Source organism: Adiantum capillus-veneris, chromosome 6 (assembly GCF_014529385.1).
Source record: "Adiantum capillus-veneris isolate H3 chromosome 6, ASM1452938v2, whole genome shotgun sequence".
Lineage (NCBI taxonomy): Eukaryota > Viridiplantae > Streptophyta > Polypodiopsida > Polypodiales > Pteridaceae > Adiantum > Adiantum capillus-veneris.
The window spans coordinates 125,228,024-125,251,633 of record NC_140936.1 but is presented as its reverse complement, the minus strand read 5'-3'; the positions used below and the strand labels follow the sequence as shown (position 1 = coordinate 125,251,633).

The 23,610-nt window shown below is 40.2% G+C and overlaps 1 protein-coding gene across 1 annotated transcript in view; it reads right to left on the bottom strand.

Annotated features, from left to right (window-relative positions):
* Positions 1-229: 229 nt before the first annotated feature.
* LOC147456224 (uncharacterized) overlaps positions 230-23,610 on the bottom strand; it is a 49,846-nt gene continuing 26,465 nt past the window's right edge. The window contains exon 3 of the mRNA XM_086513829.1: positions 230-543. Coding sequence (XP_086369955.1) covers positions 230-543 — 314 coding nt within the window. The remainder of the gene's footprint in view (positions 544-23,610) is intronic.

The following is a 23,610-nucleotide window of genomic DNA, read 5'->3' as shown; positions in this document are numbered from 1 at the left end:
TCCAATGCTTCTTTGGTTGTGTCTTTTATCGCCGCTTCTATTGCCTTTTGTAGCTTTTCTTCTTCTTCTTGTGTCAGATCTTGGGGTTCTAATGATGGCCCCACAAGGATGTCCTCTTGCATGGTGGTGTCCACTGGATCTGACACATTTTCTATGTCAATTCTTTCCATTGCTGCTGACCCGGTGGTAAACTTTTGCTCTTCAGTTTGTTGTTGGCCTTTCAACTCATCTATCTGTTTTTGGAATGACTTTTTGCCTCTTCCGCTTGATCTCCCATGTTCACTAGGAGGTCGCTCAGATCTGCATTGATTTTTTCCGCCTCCTCGAGCTTCCTCTTGATGTCTTTGCTTTCTGCTTGCCATCTCTTAAATTCCTCGTCCATCTTCATTTTCACTGCTTCTAGCTCATTTTGCATGGCTTTGTTCTCTTCTTCCAGGTGGTTTTGCATTACAAGAGATCCCTCGGCCAGCATCAGCCTTTGACTTTTCTCGAGTGTCAACTCCTTTTGGAGTTCCTTCATTTGTTCTTCATACAGATCATTCTCTGAAGTTGTGCTAGTCGAGCTAGCAGCTCTGACTCTGGCCGGAGATGCCCTTAGCCTTTGATTGGTCTGATCTTTCACTTTCATCTGATCTTTCAGCTCGATCACTTCATCCTGGCTTGCCTCATGCTCTATCTTGGCGTTTTCCTTGGCATTCCTCAAGGTTTCCACCTCTTTGGACTCATCAGCAATTTGTAGAGTCAGATCGTCCCTCTCTTTTTCCGCATGGTATTCTTCCTCTGCTCTTTGAAGTTTGTGTTCTGCTACCTGATTCTGTCATTCCATCTCCTGGCATCTTTGTAATTCCACGTCCAGACTGGCTTGCATATTTGTTTGTTTCTCTATGTTTTCTTGGCCTTGTTTTTGCAGTAAATCCACTTCAGCCTTGATATGAAGTTCATTTGTTTTGAGAGTATCAATCTCACTCTCAGTGGCCATTGATCTTGCTCTGAGCCCGGTTAGCTTTTTCATTATTACATCCCAATCATTGGTTGGTGGCTGTAGGTCCACTGTATCGGTGGCCATCTCCTTCAACTCTACTAACCGAAGGGTCTGCAGAGATTCCTTGGGTTTTGTGCTTGCCAACTCAAAAGCTACAGTAGATGCCTCTTCTCGAGAGTACCGGTACGAAATCCCGGTCCGCCTTGGTTTTTCTCTCTCTTTCTTGGCCTTCCTGCTCTTCTAGCAGTTGCCGTCTCACTTCGTCCACTTCTTCTTCTGTAAATAGGATATTCGGGATATTCTCGTTGTAGCATCTAAGATCTCAAAGTTTTTGATATAATCTTCCAATCGATCCCGGTGAACCCTTCGAGATGATCCCGACATGGCTTCAAGGGATGGCTTCCACAACTCGCTTAGATCTCCTTTTAGTGCTCTCTCAGCTTTGAAGCTTTCCATCAGTCTTTCTAGCCACGCCGCTTTCTGTGACTTGGTTTCCTTGGTTGGCACTTTTAGACTTTCTTTCTTTCCCTTCTTTGACTCTGGCGGCTCTTCTAGCACGGTCTCTAACCGACGCTTCAAACGTGTGGCTACCTTGGGTGCTTTGGGAGGTTCTTCTTCTTTGTTTTCTTTCAGCTTTAACCAATCATTTTGTGAGGGAGGTAGAGGCCAGTTTACTTTGGCATGCACTGCTCCACAGAAAACTTTTGTTATCAGCTCACCAAGTACAATATAGGTGGGATTTTTGTTCCCCATCTTCACCAGATTGTCGTGGATGTAAGCGTCGTAATTTATCTCTTGTGGTTTGCTCTTCTGCATTGCCCAGGTGAAAGTGGTTGCAATGGCTCCAGGTGGCATTCTGTATTTTTGTGGCCGCTTTGTACACATGTGGAAGTATTGATTATAGAGTTGGCTCATGATAGCCACCTTCGAGTTTGCAATATCTTCAAATGTGTAGTTATTCTTCTTTTCCGAGTAGAACTTGACTTCATCTTGCCTTTTTGTCACAGAGTCTCCTTTGTTTGAGATGTCAAGTGCAGTTGCCACCACCCTCTCTGTGATGAAAACCATTGTATCAGGCTTGCCTTGCAGATGAGTGACTTGGGCCACTCCATCTTCTTTGATTGTGGTTACAAATTCCCACACTCTTTTTATATCAATTCCTGCTGGCAAAGCTTCAAAGTAGTTGTGGAGGTCCAGCTTTTCCAAATAATCCCCCATCTTGCTCTTGAAAAATTCATTGAGCTCTCGTGGTATCATGGGTAGCTCCACTGCATTTCCTTCAGGATCTTTGAATACTCCTTGGTAGATTCTCACATCATTGGACTCTAGCAGATTGTCTTGAATCCATGTGCTTGTGGCCTTCAGGGTTCCTTCTGGGATCACAAAAGGCTCTACTTCTTCTAAGTAGTTTTTATAGTCATCCTCTTCTTCTTTGGAGGTGATTTTGCGGCTGCCATGGATCCTGTTGCACTTAGTAGTCCAAAGTTAGCGTTTTTTCCATATTAGCTGATACACTGAGTTCTAACCCAAATGACTTGAAAATTAAAAATAAAACTTAAAAGGAACTAGGGAAACTCTGCATTTGCTCACAGTAGCTTTCTGGCTAAAAAATTATCATGTAGACATCCTACGTGTAGGATGTCTACCTTGTCTGTTTTTGGTGAAACTTGGTAGGCTGGTGGCCCTTGACCTGTGCAACATGGCTATGTCATTGGAATTGGGTTTGGGCATCAAAAGGTGCAATTTTGGGCAGATTTAGGCTTTTGGCTCACAAATTGGGAAGGATGTCCTCAACAGGTGGAAAATGATATTCAAAGCAGTTGAAAGTTGATATACAGGCTTCTTAGACCATGTTAATGGCTTCCATGAAGTCAGATCCTGCACAGTAGGTGAAAATGACACTGGAGACATCCTACGCGTAGGATGTTTATTTTATCAAAATGACTTGAAGTTGGTTCTGGGGGTAGCCCTTACCATGTGGAACATGGACCTGCTCTTAGATTTTGCTTTGGATAAGTATTGGTGTTTGTTAAGAGCATTTGTAGTGTTTTTAGGCTCAAAAAGTGCATCTTGGAGGTGTTGGGGGCCAAAGATGATGAGAATGGCTTGAAATTTGATACATGAGCTTGTGAAGGTGTTATAAAGAGATCTAGAACTCAAAAATACCATCTGGGGGTCAAACTAGTCATTTAGACATCCTACGCGTAAGATGTCTATTTCATCAAATTTCACATCTGACCCCAGAGTTAGGTTGGCAATGTGCTCATGAGTATATTGTGCAACTTTCATGTGATTTGGACTAGTTTTGGTAGGTCTATGACCCACTATTGCCTCTATGCTCTGACTTTTCATTTTCTGATGCATATGAGGTCAACTTTTGTCCAAATGTGATGAAACTTGGTGGCTAGCATATACAGGCTATGTAGAAACTATGTGTGATATGAGATGTTGAGTTTGGCTCCCAGATATGGCCTTGAGACATCCTACGCGTAGGATGTCTCTTGATGAAATTTATATAAGAAGTGCTATGAGCCCCCTTGAGTCCCTTTTAAGCCCTATTTCAACAAAAAAGTCAAATAAATAGATAGAAACTCCCTGTGTGGCTTTCAGAGCCTCTGAGCCGTTTTTTGACTCTTGGAGTGCTTTTCGGCGGTGAAATTTCTTGATGTTAGTCTCCATAGCCTCATGGTTCCTTGGGGATCCTTGCCATATGGTTTTTGTCGACTTTGGCTTCACCGGAGCTCTGTTTGGCAATTTGTCATTCTGGAAGCACTCGTGGTTGCGTTTACATGTCGTCTATGACTTGTGGTGGTCTACCACCATAGGACTTGGTTGTTGATGGTCTAGGAAAGCCGCTCGTGAAGTTTGGTGACAAACGGACATGCGGTTTGGCCGTGAGAGCTAGTTGACGCTTTGTGTGTCTGAAGCTTAGTGCCGCTTCGGGTCGCCTTATGGCCATGTGGGATATATAGCCTTGTCGAGCATGTCGAGATGCTCCTACCCATGAGTTTTGGTAGCATTTGGGCACCTTTCCACCGATTTACCATTTGGTGGCCTCTTGCAGGGCTCTAGAAGTTAGGGTTTTTTCCAATGATTTTCCGCGACCTTTGTGCATTCAAAAGTGGTCTCCTATGCTAGGGTAAGCCGCCGATGAAGCCTCATTGCTTTTGGGTTAGCCGTTAGGTGGCCACTTCTACCTGTAGGTCTCTCCTGCTCGCTTCTCGTGTGAACCCTACGCTAGTTTTCACGACAAAACATCAAACATATGCGAAAAGCTCAAGTTGGTGAGCCTACCTCTCATGTCTGGAGCCTGTCAGGTGGTCGTCCGCGTCGTAGAAGCTGTTGGAAGTCCAGTTCTCTCTAGGTGGCAAGAGCTCTCTCTCAAGAAGGCAATAGTAGAAATGAGCTTAAATGAAGTGAAAAAATCTTATAATGGGGGTCCCCGAACCACTTTCCATGAAATTTGACATGTGCTCCCAACTTCTTGCGAGATGCGGTTTAGGCTCGAAAAATTCTTGATTTGGACTCCATTTGCCCAATTTCCGAGAAATTTGACGTTTCGGTCAAAATCTGGCAAAAACACGCTTTCCGCTCCATTCACATAATTGTACCCCCATTGTACCATAGGTTGTCCTATAGCCATTGATTATCCCCATATTTTTTGTTTTTTATTACGACCGTATTTTGCCTGCTTTTTGTATTTTTGAAGTTTTTTGTCGATAATTAGTAAAATTAAAAAGAAAATAGCAAATTAAACCCAAAAAATCCCCAAAAATCAAAATAACTCAAAAACATCACCGAAAACACTATATACACTCACATGCAATTTTTATGTCCGGATTTCTTCGTTTACCAATATTTTGCCTGAAAAATGGCTATTTTTACCTATATACACACACCTAGGGGCTTGATTTGGCGTTTGGCCCCATATACTTGTAGATTCATGCTATATAAGGGCATATGTATTTGGCTATTTTTACCTATATACACACACCTAGGGGCTTGATTTGGCGTTTGGCCCCATATACTTGTAGATTCATGCTGTATAAGGGCATATACTTGTAGATTCATGTTGTATAAGGGCATATGTACTTGGGTTAGTCCAGAAAATTTCGCAATCAAACGACAACCCTCTAAAATGGTCGAAAAACATGGCCTTTTTTGCTCTTTTTACCATTGCGTCCGCATTTGAGAATGCCTCCCCCCCTCCTAGCTGGAGTCCTCCCGGACGACAAGGTATCACATCGGTGTATGTGCCATGCATGGGTTAAAAATTGTGCTAATGCTCGGCCGTGTAATGTGTCCCTATATGTTGTATACTCGATCAATGCATGGAAAAATCAATGCTGTGCAAGAGGAGGGAATAAGCAAAATGCTTATTGGCATTCGACGTTGAGGTTTCCTCTTTGTTGTTGATTTGGTTGGCGGATTTTCTTTGCAAGTAAAAGTTGTAATTCTACCGCTCTTTGTTTTATCGTCTTTCTTGAAAAAGTCGCTTGGTTTGCCACTACTGTCAATATGGCCATGGTTGTCTCCTTGGAGAGAATTGTGGTGGCGGAATTGGTCATAGTCTTTGTCTCTTTTTTTTTTCCATTGGTAGCTTTGTTTTGGAGGGTTTTGTAGGTTTATTGCTACTTCCATGGTTGTCATTGTTGTGATGCTGATTGGCACCCACCTAGATCGGTTTGCCGGTTTCATATGTAGTGTGTGTCTGCATGCCGATGTTGCTTGTACTGAAGGGAGTTCCCGTTGCTTTGGTTTCGGGATCCAAATGCGAGCCGCATGTAAGTTGTTACTGAGCATTTTCTTTCGTACCCATATCTTTTTTATTCCCTTGTTTTTTTGTTGAACTGTGTGCTTCTGTTGATTTCTTCTGTTGTATTGTGGTTTGTCTGCCATGTCACCTCTATCCTTTCGCACCCATACTTGTTTTTCGCGTGTTGCTAACCTTGATCTTTTCACTGTGATCTGTGTTGTTGTATGTTGGTATTGGACATGGTTGGCAGTTCCCTGTTTATTTTCCATGAGTATCATGTTGTTCTTTAGTGGCACCCATCTTTTTGGTTCTTTATCCAGTGATTGTGTTTCTGCCATCTGGTTCTTCCGGGGTTGCTGAGCAAAGGCTACCACCTGTTGTTCTTGTGCATGCTGAATTTTGACTGCATCCGCATTCCAATCTATCTGCACATTATACTCTTTTTACCAAGGTTGTCCCAACAACATGGGCTGTTGTGTGCTTTCATTCTCAACCACGTAAAACTTGTGTGGGTAAATATATTGATGTATTTGTACATGCAATATAGTCCAGCCCAATGTTTTCAGCGAATGTGATGTACTACTTTCCAGCACTTGTGGAGAAGGATGTAGTTGATCTTTGGGCTTGAGCTGTTTGTATAATCTGTAAGAGATCAGATTTTCTTGAGCTCCAGAATTAAGCAATGCCGTCGATTCAACTTGATTGCTACCCACTTTGACTGCAATTATTGGCTCCACTGTGTCTTCATCAAAATTCGTTAGTCGAATAGCATTTATTCGCAACGATGATCCACATTGTTGTTGTTGTCGTAGAAGCCTTCGTTTTGCAATGCGTTCTTTTGCTTCTGCTTAGGCTTCTTCTATACCCTCTGTTTCTCCTTCATCCGTTGTTTTTCTTGATGGATTTGTTGAAGCATATCCTGTGTTAGTGGTAAATGATATTCTTTTAATCGACACCCACTAATCAAATTTGGCATTTCTTCTCCTACTAATGTAGCAAGTTTGGCAGCTCCACTTTGTGATAAGTCACTAATCACAAAGGGTCCCATCCCTCGCTTTTTAAGTTTCTTGGCATGTTGCTTCAAAGTATAAATAAGTACATAATGACCTGTTTTGAACTCTTTTGTGCGCACATGCTTGTCAAAAAACTCTTTTTGTCTTCTCTTTTTAGCATAAATTGAAGCTACAACTCTCAATCAAAGTTCATCTAGATTTTCAAGATCATCTATTCTTGAAGAGAGCTCATGCCCTGTCCATTCCAAGCGTTTCGCTACTCGTAGAGTTGGAATTAAAAAATCTATGGGTAATATAGCGTTTAGACCAAACACCATGTTGTACGGTGTTGTTCCGATTGATGTTTTGTAAGCTACCCTATATGCCCATAGTGTTGAGTGTAACTGCTGATCCCAGTCTGTCCTTGACTGTGATACAATTCTAGTTAGAACAGTGCATAGTGTCTTATTTGTGGCCTCAGCTTGTCCATTTGCCTGTGGATGATATGGAGCAGATTTTCTATGTATGACCAAGAATTCCTCTAGAAGATATTCAATGACTTCATTAAGAAAATGTGTTCCTCGATCACTGACAATTTCTATTGGTAATCCGTATCGTACAAAGACATTCTCATACAAAAAATGTGTAGTGGTTCTTGCGTCTGCTTTTTGTGTTGCCTTGGCTTCCGCCCATTTTGTGAGATAGTCCATAGCCACAATGATATATTGGCTATGGGTGTGATATGCAGGGGGTAAAATAGGCCCCACAAAATCAATGCCCCATTTTGCAAATGCCCTTGCTCCCATCATTGGCCGTAGTGGCATCTCATCTCTCTTTATCGGCACCTTGGTGCGCTGACATGCGTCACAACGCTTTACAAACTCCTCAGCATCCATATGCAATGTAGGCCACCATATTCCTACAGTTAAGACAATTTTTGTCGTCTCACCTTAAAAATGGCCTCCACTTATACCTCCATGTGCGTGTTCTAGAATCAGCAGGTATTCTCTTTCAAAGCATAGACTCCTCTTAAGGTGCTTATCACTTTGGTATGCTCAAAGCTGGGTTTGGAGTGCCAAATCACACAGAACACATCCTACGCGTAGGATGTCTATATGGTCTGTTTGACCCCAAACTTGAGCCACAATTTCCCCTTGATGTGAGCAGCCCAGTGCTATGCTTAGATTTTAATTTGGATTTCAAAAGACCCGAATTTTAGCTATCCTAGCCCTTTTCAATCAAAGATACTAAAGTAAGCTTAAAACCCAATTTTCTCACCCAATTGAGATGAAACCTTTCTCAGGCGCTCAATAAATCATGTAGATCATGCTCATGCAGCCATCCTATGGTTTTGGTCTTAAAATAATGCCTTGGCACAATTTGGGTAGGTTGTCTAGCAATTTTCCTTCTATCTGGCCTTATCCTGTCAAGATATGGTCAAACTTCCACTTTCCAGGTGAAAATAAGGTAAAACCTACCTTCTAAACACACTGGTCAACTCAGAATTTCAAAATTTCCACCAGAACACCTTGTAGACGTACTACATGTAGGATGTCTCCTGACTTAAAATTTATTTATTTTTTGACAAAAGTGCTCCTGATGCTCTGCAGCTCTCTCAAAAACAATCAGAGAAACTTTTGAACTTCTCTTCTGCTTCTAAACACTCTTTTCCGTCTTTTACAACCTTATGATGCACTTAACAACGAATATAGCATGCATGAAGTGCTCCAGATCATAAATCACGATGTCCTACTTACCCTACTCCTACTCATCATGTGAGATGGTGATATTGGTGTCTCGGTTGCTTCCTAGCCTCTTAGGACTCTCAAGCTCTCCTTTCACCGCCTCTACCACTCCACCTCCTACTCTCTACACCCCAACTCAACTAATACCTAAAACTACCTAAGTCTACCTAAGTCGAAGGATCTAGGCCAGACACTTGCTTCCTAGAATCCTCGTAATACCTAGAGAGTCCTTCACCCTCTGATCCTATCTAAATGTAAAACGAGACTCTGGCAAGCCAGAGAATCCCTATCCTCAAGGACTAGTCTCGGTCACCTACCTAGGGTTTTCATCCCCGGCAGCGACGTCAATGTTGGCGGATATGCCACGACCGACGTCATCACAGTGAGAACTCACCTAACAAGATTTGTCAGCTAAGGAAGAAGCTCGACCCGCAAGCATGTGGAAGCAAGCATAGGGTGTCAACCTACACTCGACCGACTCTCAACTACTTTCTACAGAGGTATCTACCCAATGTCTAAGCTATAGCCTTTAGGAGTGCATAAGAGGAGATTTCCTACAATGCTTTCAAGAGCCAAAAACCCATCAAACGTTCTCGAAACGCCACAGAACTTGAAGGAAACCCTATTAACACCAATAGGTCGCTCTCCCTAAGGTCCATGAGCCAAAATCCCAACCCTAAACAGCTGGTGCAAAATCATGTAGGATATCTGGTCAAAATTTGTAGATCGTCGTTTCCAAAAACTAAAGTGCCTAATGTCTAGCTCTACTCAATGCGTACGCATGGATATGCTGAAATGCAAAAACAAACAACGTATGCTCATTGAATCACCACATAGTTCACAAAGCCAGACCGTACACCCGCAATGTAGGTATTGGCGCGTAGCTCTCGTCGAGGGAAACATGCTGCACTTCTCTGCACTCAATTCCGACCACCGATGTGTGCTTAGTGTCAAGATGAAACTCTTACTCTCTCTCGTACACAGAGTACGCTCACTCACAGAGACAGAACATTTTTTTTTTAAATGACAAAGGGTTTTTCTTCATTAAGGTCAAAAGTGGTATAAATACCTTACAATCTCAAACCATCTACTCAATCTAGATGTCAAAAATGGGATACAATCTGGAAGCTTCTGCAAGCCCCACTATTTTCGAAGGTAAAATGACGGGTTTTCTCAATTGAAGAATAATTACAGAAAATAATATCGTGCCAAGCAATCATTCTCCGTTGGGTGTGTCCAACTGCTAACAGATGTGCAAGGGGCAGTGCCCACGGCTCCCTTGCTCCTCCGCATGCAAGACATGCCAAAAGCCTCCAAACATGAGAGCCACTCCCTCCATAGCTAGCAAGAGAGGACGATTCTCCATGAATGACGGAGAGAGAGAGAGAGAGAGAGAGAGAGAGAGAGAGAGAGAGAGAGAGAGAGAGAGAGAGAAGAAAACCATGCTTTCTCCCCGCCATGGCTCCACCCTCCTTCCTCCTCTCCACCTTGCTCTGATACCAATGTAAGACCTAGGGGACTGAGACGTAGGATCCTCCTCCCTACCACCCTTTATATAGGCCTAGCTCCTAGATCTTTCCCTAAGCGGATCCCAGTCCACACTGGTCCAGTCCAGGTCCTTGGCCTAGGTCCCTGACCCCCTAGGTTGGGCCTTGCCTCGTAGGACCCTTGTTCTGACATCTCTTGAGGAGACTCCCAAAAGAAGACTCTCTCCCATAAGAGAGGAGGAATCCAAAGAACGAGAAAGAAGTGAATCCCTAATTTCCTCTAAAGATGTGGCTCCATGAAGATGGAGGTCTAGACTATCGCCAATTCCTCCCAAGAGGAAATGGTCAACCCACAGTCCTTCTCCTCGTCATTCCAAAAGGGAAGAGAGGAAACAAAGGAAGAAAAAGCCAAGAAAGAGGTCACCCTCTTCTCCTTCTTCTTCACCTTCCTCCTCTTCTGACGAAAGAAATAGTTTTTCTCCTAGAGAATACAAGAGGAGAGGACATTACAAAACCTACCCCGCATGGCAAAGGTCCAAAAGCTTAAGAAATTCAAAGGGGGTGGAAAGAGAATCTCTTTTCTCACCTATGACGGCACCTTTGATTCCACAAAGTATTGGCCTTCATCCAACTATTTGATGAGACCTTTGGAGACAAGGGCTTCACGGAGTCCTCAAAGTTATGCCACTCCCAGAAATCTACTCGTCAATGGTGGGCTAGCCTTCATGCAACAACGAGGCCCCAAAGACATCGAAAATTCTACGAGTTTCCATCATGAAGCAATTCCTTGCAAGCGATGCAAAGGACAAAGTGCTTACCAAATGGCAAAGTTTGAAGCTACTCTTCAACAAGTCTATCCACAAATGTGTAAACAAGTTTTGGGATTTACATCTCAAAGCTACAGTCTTTCAAAGGATAGACTTCATCAAACAAAATCAACAATTTTGTGTGGTATTACCTGAAGAAATGGCCGAGTATGTCAAGTACAACGGCCTAGCACTATCACCAAAGTCATCCACCAAACTATGGTTGCTTCAAGGATCGATTTCCAACAAGGGGCCGGAAGAAATTTCAAGCCCATGGAAAACAAGGATCGAAATGAATCTAAAGGGAAGAGCAATGCGCAAAACTCTTCCCAAGGAAACACAAACACCAACAACAACAAGTCCAAGGAGAAACGAGTTTACAAAGGTAAAAATAGCCTCTCTCCTAAATAATTTGAGGCCTTTCGTAAAGACCATAAATGCTTTAAGTGTGGGGAGCAAGGACATAGTTATCGTTCTTGCCCCAAAAGACATGTACTCAATGACACTCCTAGAGCTTCCATGGTTGAAGCTCCAAAAGAGGATACTCATTGCAAAGGTTCATTTCTCTCCTATGCTTGGGGAAAAGTAAGGGAGCATGATGCATTCATCTTATTTGACCCTGACTCTACTCACAACTTCATATCAAAACGGAGTTGGCCACCAAGTTGGGCATTCAAACTTTTGAGATGGGAGATACTGTACCTGTTGAAACAGCTTTCAAGGGATAGCAAGCCTCGAATACTTCTTTTCATCTCTCCTCTCCAACATGAGGATGTTATCCTAGGGGCACCATGGTTCAACCCCGTGGCTGCCAACATGAAGTTCCCTGAAAGGAGAATCTATTTCACCTAAAGGGAAAAGAGCATGTATATAGATGCTAATGAGTCGAGGAACACCATATCCCTAGTAAACATGCTTGCTTTTGTTAAGTCAATGAAAAGCTCTATTTTTGTGTATATGATTTTTGTTAGAGAATTTGTAAATGACTCTAATGTTTTCACAAGTAGTAATAAAGAGAATAAAGGGGAATTAAAGTTGTCTAGTTTCCTAAATGGATTCCAAGATGTTTTCAATGATGACATCCCTAGTGAGCTACCTCCAAAGCGAGGGGATGATGAGACCATGCAATAGAGCTTCTACTAGTAAGCTCACCTCCTAATAAACCTCCTTATTAAGTTTCACAAGCTCAACAAAAGGAGATCATGAGGAAATTGCATGAATTGGTGAAAAAGGGATGGCGAGGCCTAGCTCCTCTCTATTCTGTTCACGAGTACTTTTAGTGCAAAAGAAAGATGACACATCTCACCTGTGTCAACTTTAGAGCACCAAATACGATCACTGACAAATGCTCCAGTTGCATTTAAACTTACGATGGACACAAATCTTTAGGCCACTCAAATTCTCTGGAGGAGTACAAGCGACACATCCAGGTAATATTTCAAGTTGTGAGAGAGAATATTCTTTTCATTAATCAAAAGAAAAGTGAATTTTTCCTACAAGAGATTCAATATTTAGGTCACATTATCTATCAAGATGGTATATATATGAATCCATCAAAGTTGGAGATAATAAAACCATGGTCTAATCTAAGGAATCTACATGAGTTAAGAAGCTTTATTGGTATGTGTGCATACTATAGATGCTTCATAGAAAAATTCTCTCAAATAGCAGGACCATTGCATGACTTAATAAAGAAGAACGTTAAGTGCTCATGGACTGCTAAAGAACAAAATGCTTATGACAAGCTCAAAGAGAAGCTTATCTCTCAACCAGTCCTCATGCTTCTGGATCTCTCAAAGCCATTTGGGGTCCAATGTGATGCTTGTGGTGATTGCCTTGGAGTAGTCTTGCTTCAAGAAGGGCGTGCCACATATGAGAGTCAAAGGCTCAATGCCGATGAACGGGTCTTGGGCATATATGCAAAAGAGCTTTTAACTATTCTACATGCCTTAGAAACATGGAAGAACTATCTCTTGGGGGCTCCATTCATCCTACAAATGGATCACAAAGCCTCAAGAACTTCATGACGTGAACCAAGCTTTTCGTCAAACAAATGAGGTGGGCAAATAATCTTTTTCAATTTAAATTACATATAGCTCACATTGCTGGCAAGCACAGTCAAGTGGTCAATGCACTTTCCCAATGACCAAGGGTAAATGTGGTGTCTATAGCAACTCACAATAATCTATCTTTTATGATAGATGAGTATGCTACTGACCAAGACTTTAAGTAGGTAATTATAGCCTTTACATTAGGGAAGAAACAAAGACCCATTCACCTTGAAGGATGGTTATCTTCCAAACGGCAATAGGCTATGTTTTATTCATTGATACAATAAGAAAGTCATGTTTGAATCCTATGATTCTTCTTATATGGATCAAAGAAGGATTCCATAATCTACTCTTCAAGGAGTAGAAATGTATTTTTGTTGGCCTACCATGAAAAGTAAACATACAAGAGTATGTTTCAAAATGCATGGTGTACCAAAAATTGAAATTTGATCGAGGGAAGCAAATTGGATTGTTTCAGTCAAAAGTCTTAGCAAGAAAACACACTATATTCCTATCATAAAGACTATTAAGGCACATCAAAAGGTAACACTCTCTAGATCTCAAATTTTCAAGTATCATGGCTTGCCAACATCATGCATAGAATGACTAGTAATTTCTAGAAGGGTCTCTTTGAAAATCTAGGAAGTAGATTAAATTTCTCTTTTGGCCTATCATCCACAAATGGAAGTGAAATGGGGAAAGCACCTTTTGAGGTTAAGATCCAAAAGCACCCTACTATGCTGATGAATATAGCCGAGACTTACAAGAATATTTTTCAAAGAGTAAAAAGGGTTATATCCATCTTATAGTAAAGGCAGAAAGGGTTGCTTCTAATAAGCACAAAAGAGCCTTAGCCTTTAAGAAAAATGATTGGGTCTTGCTAAAGTTTCTCAAGGCTCATCTAAAGCATATGACGGGTAAGATTCTTACGGGCCACCAAGAGTATTATGATAAACTAGCAAAAAGATACTATGGTCCTTTTTAAATTCTTAAGCCAATCAATGAGATGGCTTATCAATTAAAGTTTCCGAACCATTGGCTCATTCACAATGTTAACCATGTGAACCTACTCAAGCCTTACAAAGGAGAGCCACAAAAAGAGCCACTAATGGAGGACCCGCTAGAGATCAAAGATAAAGAAGAGGTGTTGCAGCCCAAATCAATTCTTTGACACGAAGACAAAGTAAAAAGAAACAGTAATATTATCCAATGATATCTTGTTAAGTTTAATAATTATCCTTTTAAAGATGTTAGAAGGATGCAAGGAACCTAGCTTAAGGATAATATGAACCTTGTCAATGCTTATAATGCTACACTAGAGTAAGCAAATGAAAATGCATTTTAAATGAAAAATGTTTTTGTCTTATGAGACTCATTCTCTTTGTTTTATTGTGCACAAAATTTAAGAAGTATGCATGCTTAGGATCATGTTTGTGGTGCCAATGTTGTGAGCGGGATGGAAACACACAGAACGCCTCTATAACGACCCGACACACACTCTTGGGAAGATACACACACACACACTAGGGGCACCACTCGGCTCACACAACACAGCTGGCCGAGACAGGGAACACACCTCTGGAGTGAGAGGAGAGAGACTATCTACTTGCCCACTCCATACAAACACACACACACACACACACAAACACACACACACACACACAAACACACACACACACACACACCCAAAAAACTCAGCTCAAAAGAGGAGAATTTCTGATGTTTAGATACAATTGAGCTTGGGCCAACACCAATAGGGCAAATAGCTCACACAATATGGGTAAAAAAAGCCAGATACAATCACAAACTCGAGCAGAATCTTCGATCATAGGAGAAACTTACACAGCAAAAATAGCAGAAAAAGAGTGAGAAATTTGTCAAAATGGACAGCGCCATCGCGTCCGGAATGTCCCAAAACCCCAGTCTACAATGTCAAAGTGCTCAAATCCGACCTCGGATGAGCAGTTTACGGCCAAAACAGGCTCCAAAAACCCCAAAAACACACCTGCGACTGTTCCTCCTCTCTTCTCCACGTTTTTTCTCATCTTCTCCCTGTTTTTTCAGTTCCCACACTTAGATTTATTACTTGGGCACCCTTGGCCTTTTAGTTGACCTCAAATGGACCCCGAACAGGCCAAAAACTGACCTCGCAGTGCATAGTTGTCACCTTTTTGCATCATCCGCACACCTGGCACTCAGCTTTTTTCAATAATGCATCCCGCCACTACGTGAAGTGGCCCCAAAAGATGGTCCTCAGGATGACCTTTCTGCGTAATTATCACAAGAAAACACCCACGTTGTGTCCGTACTTCTCCACGTGCAAGTATTGACCCTGTTCGACCTCCTGACGCCACTAGATGCCATCTGACGCACCTGCTTATCTCATGTCGTCGGCCCGCGGATAGCTTCCTCGAGAAGTTTTACGCGCTACCAACTCCTTATTATTGTAGAAAAAACACACTGGTACTGGTAATAGTGAAAATCGATGCACTATGTACACCCTGTCCTACCTGTACACATGTGGGACCCACATAACCACCTGGCTCTGGAAAATGGGCAATTCTTTATTTGATGCACCATGCATGTGTATGTACATATGCGCAATCCCTTGCTCAAAAAAACTCCTGACATAATTTGACCATCCCCTAGCCTGCTAGATCATTCATGATCAGCAGCAGCAAAGAGAGATATGAGACTCGCCGCATCACAGGTCTCCTCATCCTTTACCAACATTGCTTGCTCCACAGACAGCTCATCTTGCTCCACCATCATTAACCTGGCATGATATAATTTAAGACGCAATCCATTAACCCTTGACTTATGTAGAATCCCATCCAGGTTAGCCAACTGATATGTACCATTTGGAAAACACTCCACTACCTTGAAAGGGCCTTCCCACTTAATCTGAAACTTATTTTGGAAGGTGTTGTCCAGATTACTGTTGTAACGCAAAACTAAGTCATGCTTCTTGATACCCTTACTTTTGACCTTTTCATTTATCTTTGCCAAAGCCTTATCCTGCATCTGCCCATAATGCTCCAATGCGCTCATCCTATCCAACTGAACCTCTTGTAACTGTAAGAGCCTCTCTTTGAATGCATTACTAGACGGCCCAAGTAGCTTCTCTAGCATCTTTACTGCAGGAAACTCTACTTCCACATGCAATAGTGCTTCCTTTCCATATACCAAATGAAATGGAGTAAACCATGTACCTGTCTTCACCGAAGTACGGTAAGCCCATAATGCACTAGGCAATTCCAAATCCCAATTCTTTCTTTGGTGCTCTGTCACTTTTGAAAGAATCTGTACCAACTCACCATTGAATCTTTCATTTAAGCCATTACACTGTGGGTAATAAGGAGTGGTATGCTGGTGCCTAATCTTCAACTTTGCGCATAAGAAGTCTAGTAGTTTAGCTCTAAATCCTGGCCCCTTATCTGAAAGTAGCTCTAATGGCACACCAAACTTGCAACATATTTCATCATACACAAATTTTGCCACATCCTTTGCAGTGATCTATTTTACTGCTATAGCCTCTGCCCATCTAGAGAGATAGTCCACTGCCATCAAAATATAGCTTTTTCCCCTGCTTGTGATAGGTAACGGGCCTATTGCATCAATCCCCCACTTTTCAAACACATCAAACGCCATAATGGTTTTTCGTAGCTCTGGCTTCAACACTCTCTTCCCAAATGCTTGACACCTATTGCAAGACCTACACCAATGGTGAACATCCTTGTGCAAACTAGGCCATACATACCCCTCTTGCAAAATCTTATGCAAAGTGATCTTTAGAGAAAAATGGCCACCACATGCGCCTTCATGATTCTCTTCCAACACTCTATAAAGCTCCTCTTGCCAAGGTACACGTCTCAACACGAGATCAACCCCTTTCATGTATAAGACATCACCAATCAATTTGTACCTGTATGCTCTACGCACAAAACCATACTTCTTAGACTTCTGAATCTCCTTTGGAATAATTCCTGTTAGCAAAAACTCCTCTTCTTGAGCCAAACTTTCCCGGCCATGATAAAGAGGTAAAGTGGTCCTCAACACAAATAGCTCCCCAATCATGCCTTGAGCTGCTTCATGTGCCTTGAGCTGCTATGATATATTTATTAGTGGTTAATTGGGTGTTAAGAAATCCGTGATAATTAGGAGAAGCTCAGATAATCAATCTAGCTAATTAATTAGGCATAATTACTCTGTTTTTTGAACAATTTAAATAGGGGAAATTAGTAAATGAAATTCAAATGTTATGATATAACTATAAGTGGTTAATTAAGTGTTTAAGAACCCGTGATAATTAGGAGAAGCTCAGAAAATTAATCTAGCTAATTTTTTTAGCAGAAATACTCTGTTTTTTGAGAAATTTAAATGGGGGAAATTAGTAAATTGATTTCAATTGTTGTGATGTATTTATCAGTGGTTAATTAGGTGTTCAAGAACCTGTGATAATTAGGAGAAGCTCAGAGAGTTAATCTAGCTAATTAAATTAGCCAAATTACTCTGTTTTTTGAGTAATTTAAATAGGGGAAATTAGTAACTTTGATTCAAATGCTGTGATATATTTATCAAGGGTTAATTATGTATTAAGGAACCCGTGATAATTAGGGGAAGATCAGATAATCAATCTAGATAATTATGTTAGTAGAAAAACTCTGATTTTTAGACAAATTAAATAGGGGAAATTAGAAAATAGATTCAAATTGAATTGAGTTATTTATTAGAGGTTAATTAGAGTTTATGAAACCCGTGATAATTATGCTGATCTTAGATAATTAGTTTAACTAATTATCTTAGTGAACTTACGTTGTTTCTAGGGATAAATTAAAGGGAAAAATTAGTAAATCATGTTCTATAATTACATGATATTTATCAGAGCTATATTATAGTGTAAAAAGGCCGGGATAATTATGCCAAGGTTAGAAAAGTAGTAAAGATATTTATCTACGTCAATTTACACCATTTTTAGCTAAAATTTAAAGAGGGAAATTAGTAAATCATTCTATATGATTACATGCTATTGTTTAGAGCTATATTATAGGGTAAAGAGGCTGTGATAATTATGTCAAGGTTAGAAAAGTAGTATAGATATTTATCTAAGTCAAATTACACGATTTTTAGCTAAAAACTAAAGAGGGAAATTAGTAAATCATGCTATATGATTACATCCTACTTATCAGAGCTATATTATCAGGTAAAGAGGCCGTGATAATTATGCCAAGGATAGAAAATTAGTATAGATATTTCTCTAAGTCAAATTATCCTAATTTAAGTTGAAAATTGAAGATGGAAATTATATAATTAAGTTATAAAATAATAATATAATTACGAGAGGTCAAAAATATTCTTATATACTTGTGGTAATTATACCATAGTTAATTGGTGAGGTTAGAAAATTATAATTGACCAAAAGTCCTATTTTTAGCGAATGATTAATTAAAATAAATAGACTTTGTGGTCAAAAGTTTTTAGGAAAATTATAGTAAGTGTAAACCTATGATATCAAGTTGAGGAAATGAAATATTCAAGAGAAATTAAATACGATAAATATTGAGCCCAAAATAAGTAGATTATTAGCTTAAAAGTTGATAGGAAAATTAGGAAAAAGATATAGAAAATTATAAGAAATTTAGGAGATCTTAGAAAACCCTTAGGGAAGCGGTGGAAGAAGTTATCATGCTTATATGGACAAATAAGAAATTACTAGGTCAAGAATTTATCAATTAAGACTATAAATTTAACCTTGGATGGGTTACGGTAGAATACAAAGGTTAAGTCTAGATTTTGAATTATTTACCTAATGATTAGACGTGCTTTTTATAAGGATAAGAAGTTATGGCACCAAAAATAACCCGAGCAAATCCTACATCTGATGATGAGAAAGTAGCTCCAAAACAAACTAGAGCGTCGCACGATGACGAAGCTGGGCCTAGTAGTAGGCCTACGGAGGAGAGTCTTCAGGCGCCAGCGCAGCAGCAGATGGATAATCAATCCCAGGTGGGTGTTCCTTATTCAATTAAGTCTTTAATTAGTTTAAGTTCTTTTATAAGTTAAGCATTGCATACGTAAGGTTAGGAAGGATAAACTAGCTGAAAACGGAAGGTAACTTCCAACGTGCATTTGTTTATAATGTAGGAAAGAATTGTTTGGGTTAAAACTGGTTGAATTAGGAAAGATATGTTTGATCATCCTTAAGACAGCTTGTCTCAAGACACCTCCGACTCCTTGATATAAATTGATGATAATGATTGGCTTTCTAGCCATAGTTAAGTCGGTTACCCCCATGAACGATGAGTTTCTACTCCGTGTCATGTCTTGATGTTTCTACATAAGTTAGGATACCTTTTTTTTATCCTAGGGGAGCCGCTCGGTTGTATGGGCAACTGGTTTGGTGTATGGGCACCCGGAACCTTGGGTGGGGGTTTTATCCACTTCGGATTTGAATAAGGAATGGGTGCCGTTTTTCACCCTTAGGTGGTCTTGAGACAAGAAGAGTACTGGTCATGGTTATTATGGATAATGTTTTGATTGACAGTACCCTGTCTTAAGTTTAAAGATGTTTGTTTTTTGAAAGAATGCTTTCAATGCTGTCTTCAAGGAATTATTGTGATGGAAAGTTAAAAGAAACCATTATTTTATATGTTAAAACAATGTGATAATAAGATAAATGAATCTTGTGTGAGTGCGGGGTGGTAAGTGGGGATTGACTAAGGTTGTCAATCATGGACGGGTGGACCTGATTCGTCAGGTAACTATCCATCCCTGCGCACTAAAACATTTAGAAAACTTCTTGAATTAGAAGAGGAATCTACCAGCGGCTGTGCCCTCACATATGTTAGGGGGAAAAAAGCGTTGGTTGAGGATACCTTAGTCCAATTTGTGGAAGATATAGGACCGAAATAGTTATTGGACTGTTAAAAGGTTGTTCCGTTTCCGCTGCGAGACAGGACTAGGTCTTCTTCTAAGGCTATAGACCCAAGCCATTGTCAATGACAAAGGTCTATTCCTTGGATTTTTCCTGTTCAGAGACTCCGATTTTTATCAGACCTAGATACCTGTCAAGGATCCCATCCCGATCTCGGTATAGGCGGGTTGGGGACCTTACAGACTGATGACTAGGCATTATCTTCTCTACCTCATAGTCGAGGACGACTATGATTTCAAGAGAGAGGTACTGTCATAAAATATAATATCTAACTTTACCAAATGATCTTCTCATATCAAACCGATCACGTAATATGGTAAGATAAAAGGGGAACAAGAGTTAGTGTATATATATATATACATATATATATGTGCTTCTAGACCTCTCTCAACAAGGGACCAAAAGGAGAAATGTTTGCATCTCAATAGAGGTCCAAAAGGAGACGGTCTAACAAAGAGTAATGTGCAATAAATGCTTCTAGATTTACCTCATCAAGGGACCAAGAGGAGAGATGGTTACATCTCAAAAGGGGTCCAAATGGAGGTAGTCTATCAAAGAGCAACATGCATCTAATGGAGCTTAAAAGACCTCCAAACGTTAGTGTTAAAAAGTCCTTTCGCCTTATGCAAGCTAGGGCTAACCTCAAGATAGGAATCGTACCAAAGCATGAGGTGCTAAGATGCTTAAAGTGGTTGTGGGAACCTTGACCAAAGCTTAGGTGATTTTTATGCTTAAAATGACTAAGGTTTTTGAAATGATAAATTCAAAGATAAATTCTCAAGAGGCATGAACATCCATGCTTGATTGACTAAGGCTTGAAGTATTCAATTCAAAAAAAAAAACTTAAGAAGCATAAAAGACACATGCTTGCTTGATTGATTAAGTCCTTGAAGTATTCCAATCAACCAAATGACTTAATAAGCACAAAAGACACACATTCAAATGATCCTCCACATGTGGACCTTGCAATGTGTTTGAATGCAATTGGTTAGGTTTTAAAGGGGTCCAATGAGAATTTAGATACATAAAAATAAATATTTAAGTTCTTTCTCTCAAAGAGGAAAAAGAGGACACATGTCCAAATGAAATAATAAAATAATACAAGAGAGAGAGTGAGAGTGAGAGAGAGAGAGGTAGGTGTGGACCAAGCATGAGAGGGGGGTATACTCTCCCACACATACACACACATATTCTCTCATTGTGTGGAGTTCAAAGTTCAAGAGCTCCATCTCCTTCTCCAAGCTTGTTAAGAAGTGGATAGCTTACACCAACACTCTTGGCTATGGAATGCAAATCCAACCAAGACCCATTCCTCAATGCTTAAGCTTTCCATCTTGTTCATCTTCATTACTATGCTATTATGCTATGCTAAGCAAGAAAAGTGATGATAAGTGAGGAACTATTTCTTTCCCGTATGGAATGTTTCTTCTTCCTCTTCCCTACTCTCATTTCCCGTTAGCTCTCTCCACCTTCGAAGGTGTTTGAGGTCTTAGGATTGAGGCTTGGGATAGTTAATTTTTTTTGCAGAGTTTATGTTAAGCTCGAGATGCATGAAGCTTTACATCTTTATAGCATCACCAAGGTCACAAGGAACACAAAGATTGTATTGTAACAAAGTCTCTCTTGAAGGGAGAATCTATAATACAAACGCCTTTTGGAGGGGGGATCGGCTCCAAGTAAATCTGGTCCTCAACTATTGTCATGTTCTCTAATACTCTCTCTCTTGCAAAAGTATTGCTCATGCCAATCTATTAAGTACTATGTTTAAGTTGCTACCATCAATTAAGTTCACCCTCTATGTTCTAAAAATGATCTTACAAAAATGCTAACCTTAATTCTCTTAATTTCGTTATTCTCAAAGTTCATAGGCCATTCCCATTACATGTATGTCTGGTATATTGAGAGCTCTGCATTTTTTTTTCATTGCATGCATGCAAGTATATGTACTATGAGGCGAACACAAATTTCAATCTTTGTAGGGTAGTGGAGGTTAATATATAAGACGAGGCACTTCAAAGTACCAAATTTGGTATTGTACAATACCAAAATTTGCATTGGCAAGGTCATCTATGTGATAAAGAGAAGTTCAGAATCTATGTGTTGAGTTTTACATTATTAAAATGTCCCCAAAATAAAGGCATATATGAAGCATGCTTAGGTATTTGGTTTGGTAGAATGGGGGCATGTCTAATGAGCTTTGGGTTTCCACGTTGTAGGAAAAACCACAAGGAAGGAATACCCTCTCCAGACCAAGTGTTTCTAGTTAGTCAAAGAGCTTCATGAGGAGTATGGTCTAAGCATGGAAGGTGTGCTCTCAAAGGATCTTATGGAAGAAGACCTCCCTGATGACGAGTGGATGACTATTTTCAAGCAACACTACTAGAAGAATTCAAAATATACTTGAAACATGTTCAACCAAGTTTTGTTGAAGATTGAAGGTTCCTATTCCACAAGGTAGACCAAGCCCCTCCATCTTGTGTGGGGATCACTTCAAAGCTTGTACATTTCTTTGCTTTCAAGAAATGCCATGCAGCAACAAAGGACCCTGCACTGCATAAGGTCTCATGGGAAAAGTTTGGAGAGATTGTACTTAGTATGTGTGCCAGCCACCCAAGAGGGTTGGAGCGGAAGGTCAAAACTTGACAAAGGGAAAACAATGCCTCCCACAGAGGCCACCCGTCGTCTATTAAGAAGCATTGCATTATGCAAAGTGGTAATAATATATGTATAGAGGTATACCCCCCACAACATCATGTGTGGATACCTGACTATGTTACATACCTCGAAAGTATTGTTGAGAGAGTACCTTTGACATGTGCAACTGCATTCGATAGGCTAAAAGAGATGAGAGAATCTCTGTAGTAGAACAAGGAAACTTTGTTGGGAGAACAATGCTATTGTGATGAAGATAAAATATGACATAGAGCACTATGAAGTGAAGTATTGCAAAACTAAGGTAGGAAAACCCTTGCAATGATCAAGAAATCGAAGAGGTGGAGACTGATCTGGGAGCTAGTGCATGCATGCTTCATCGACTTGGAAAAACTGAACATGAAGGAGCTTGAGAAGGGGGTTGATCTACAACAAGTAATTCTTGACATAAATTCCTTGAAAAAGTGATCTTGGTATTTTTGGCATCTTTTGGTATTGTCAATAACTTCTATTTGATGCTGCCTTGGTAGTTCTATTACATTTGGTGGTTTATGATAGTTTTGGGTACTTCAAATAATTTTTTTTAGAATTGGCAGATTCTGGCAGAATTTAAAATTTATTGATAGTAATTCATATTTGTTAAAGATCTTGGTATTTCTTTAGTATTTGTAAATCGTGCTTTGGTAGTTCTGTAAGTGTTTGGTCCTCTTGCTTCTGTATGGTAGTTGCATTTAGGTAGATTGGTAGCTTCATGTAGATTTTTTTATTTTTTCTATGCTGTTTTGGTAGATTTTGTTCATACTGGTATCTTTTGGGTCTTTTTGGCTCTACTTTCTTGTTTTGGTTCTTCTATCATGTTGTTTTTAGACATTTGGTAGTTTTGCTAGTCTTGGTAGTTTTGGAGGCAATGGTAGTTTTGGTAGTGTTGCTAGTACCACTAAACCCTTACTGAAAGCTTTTGGTAGTGTTTGGTAATGCTTTGGTAGTTTATGGCATGGATCTAACATGGTTGATTTGGTAGTTTTGGTTATGTTTAGGTACTTTATTCTTCTTTTGGGTGTATTTATAATTCTTTTGGTACTGACTAGTAGCTTTTGATAGTATTCTGGTTTCCCCTTTGGTGGTTTATGGCTACGTTTTTCTATCAATGGTGTTTTTGGTTTCTCTTCTTATGTTTTACTACTAATTGGTAGCTCATTGTTTTG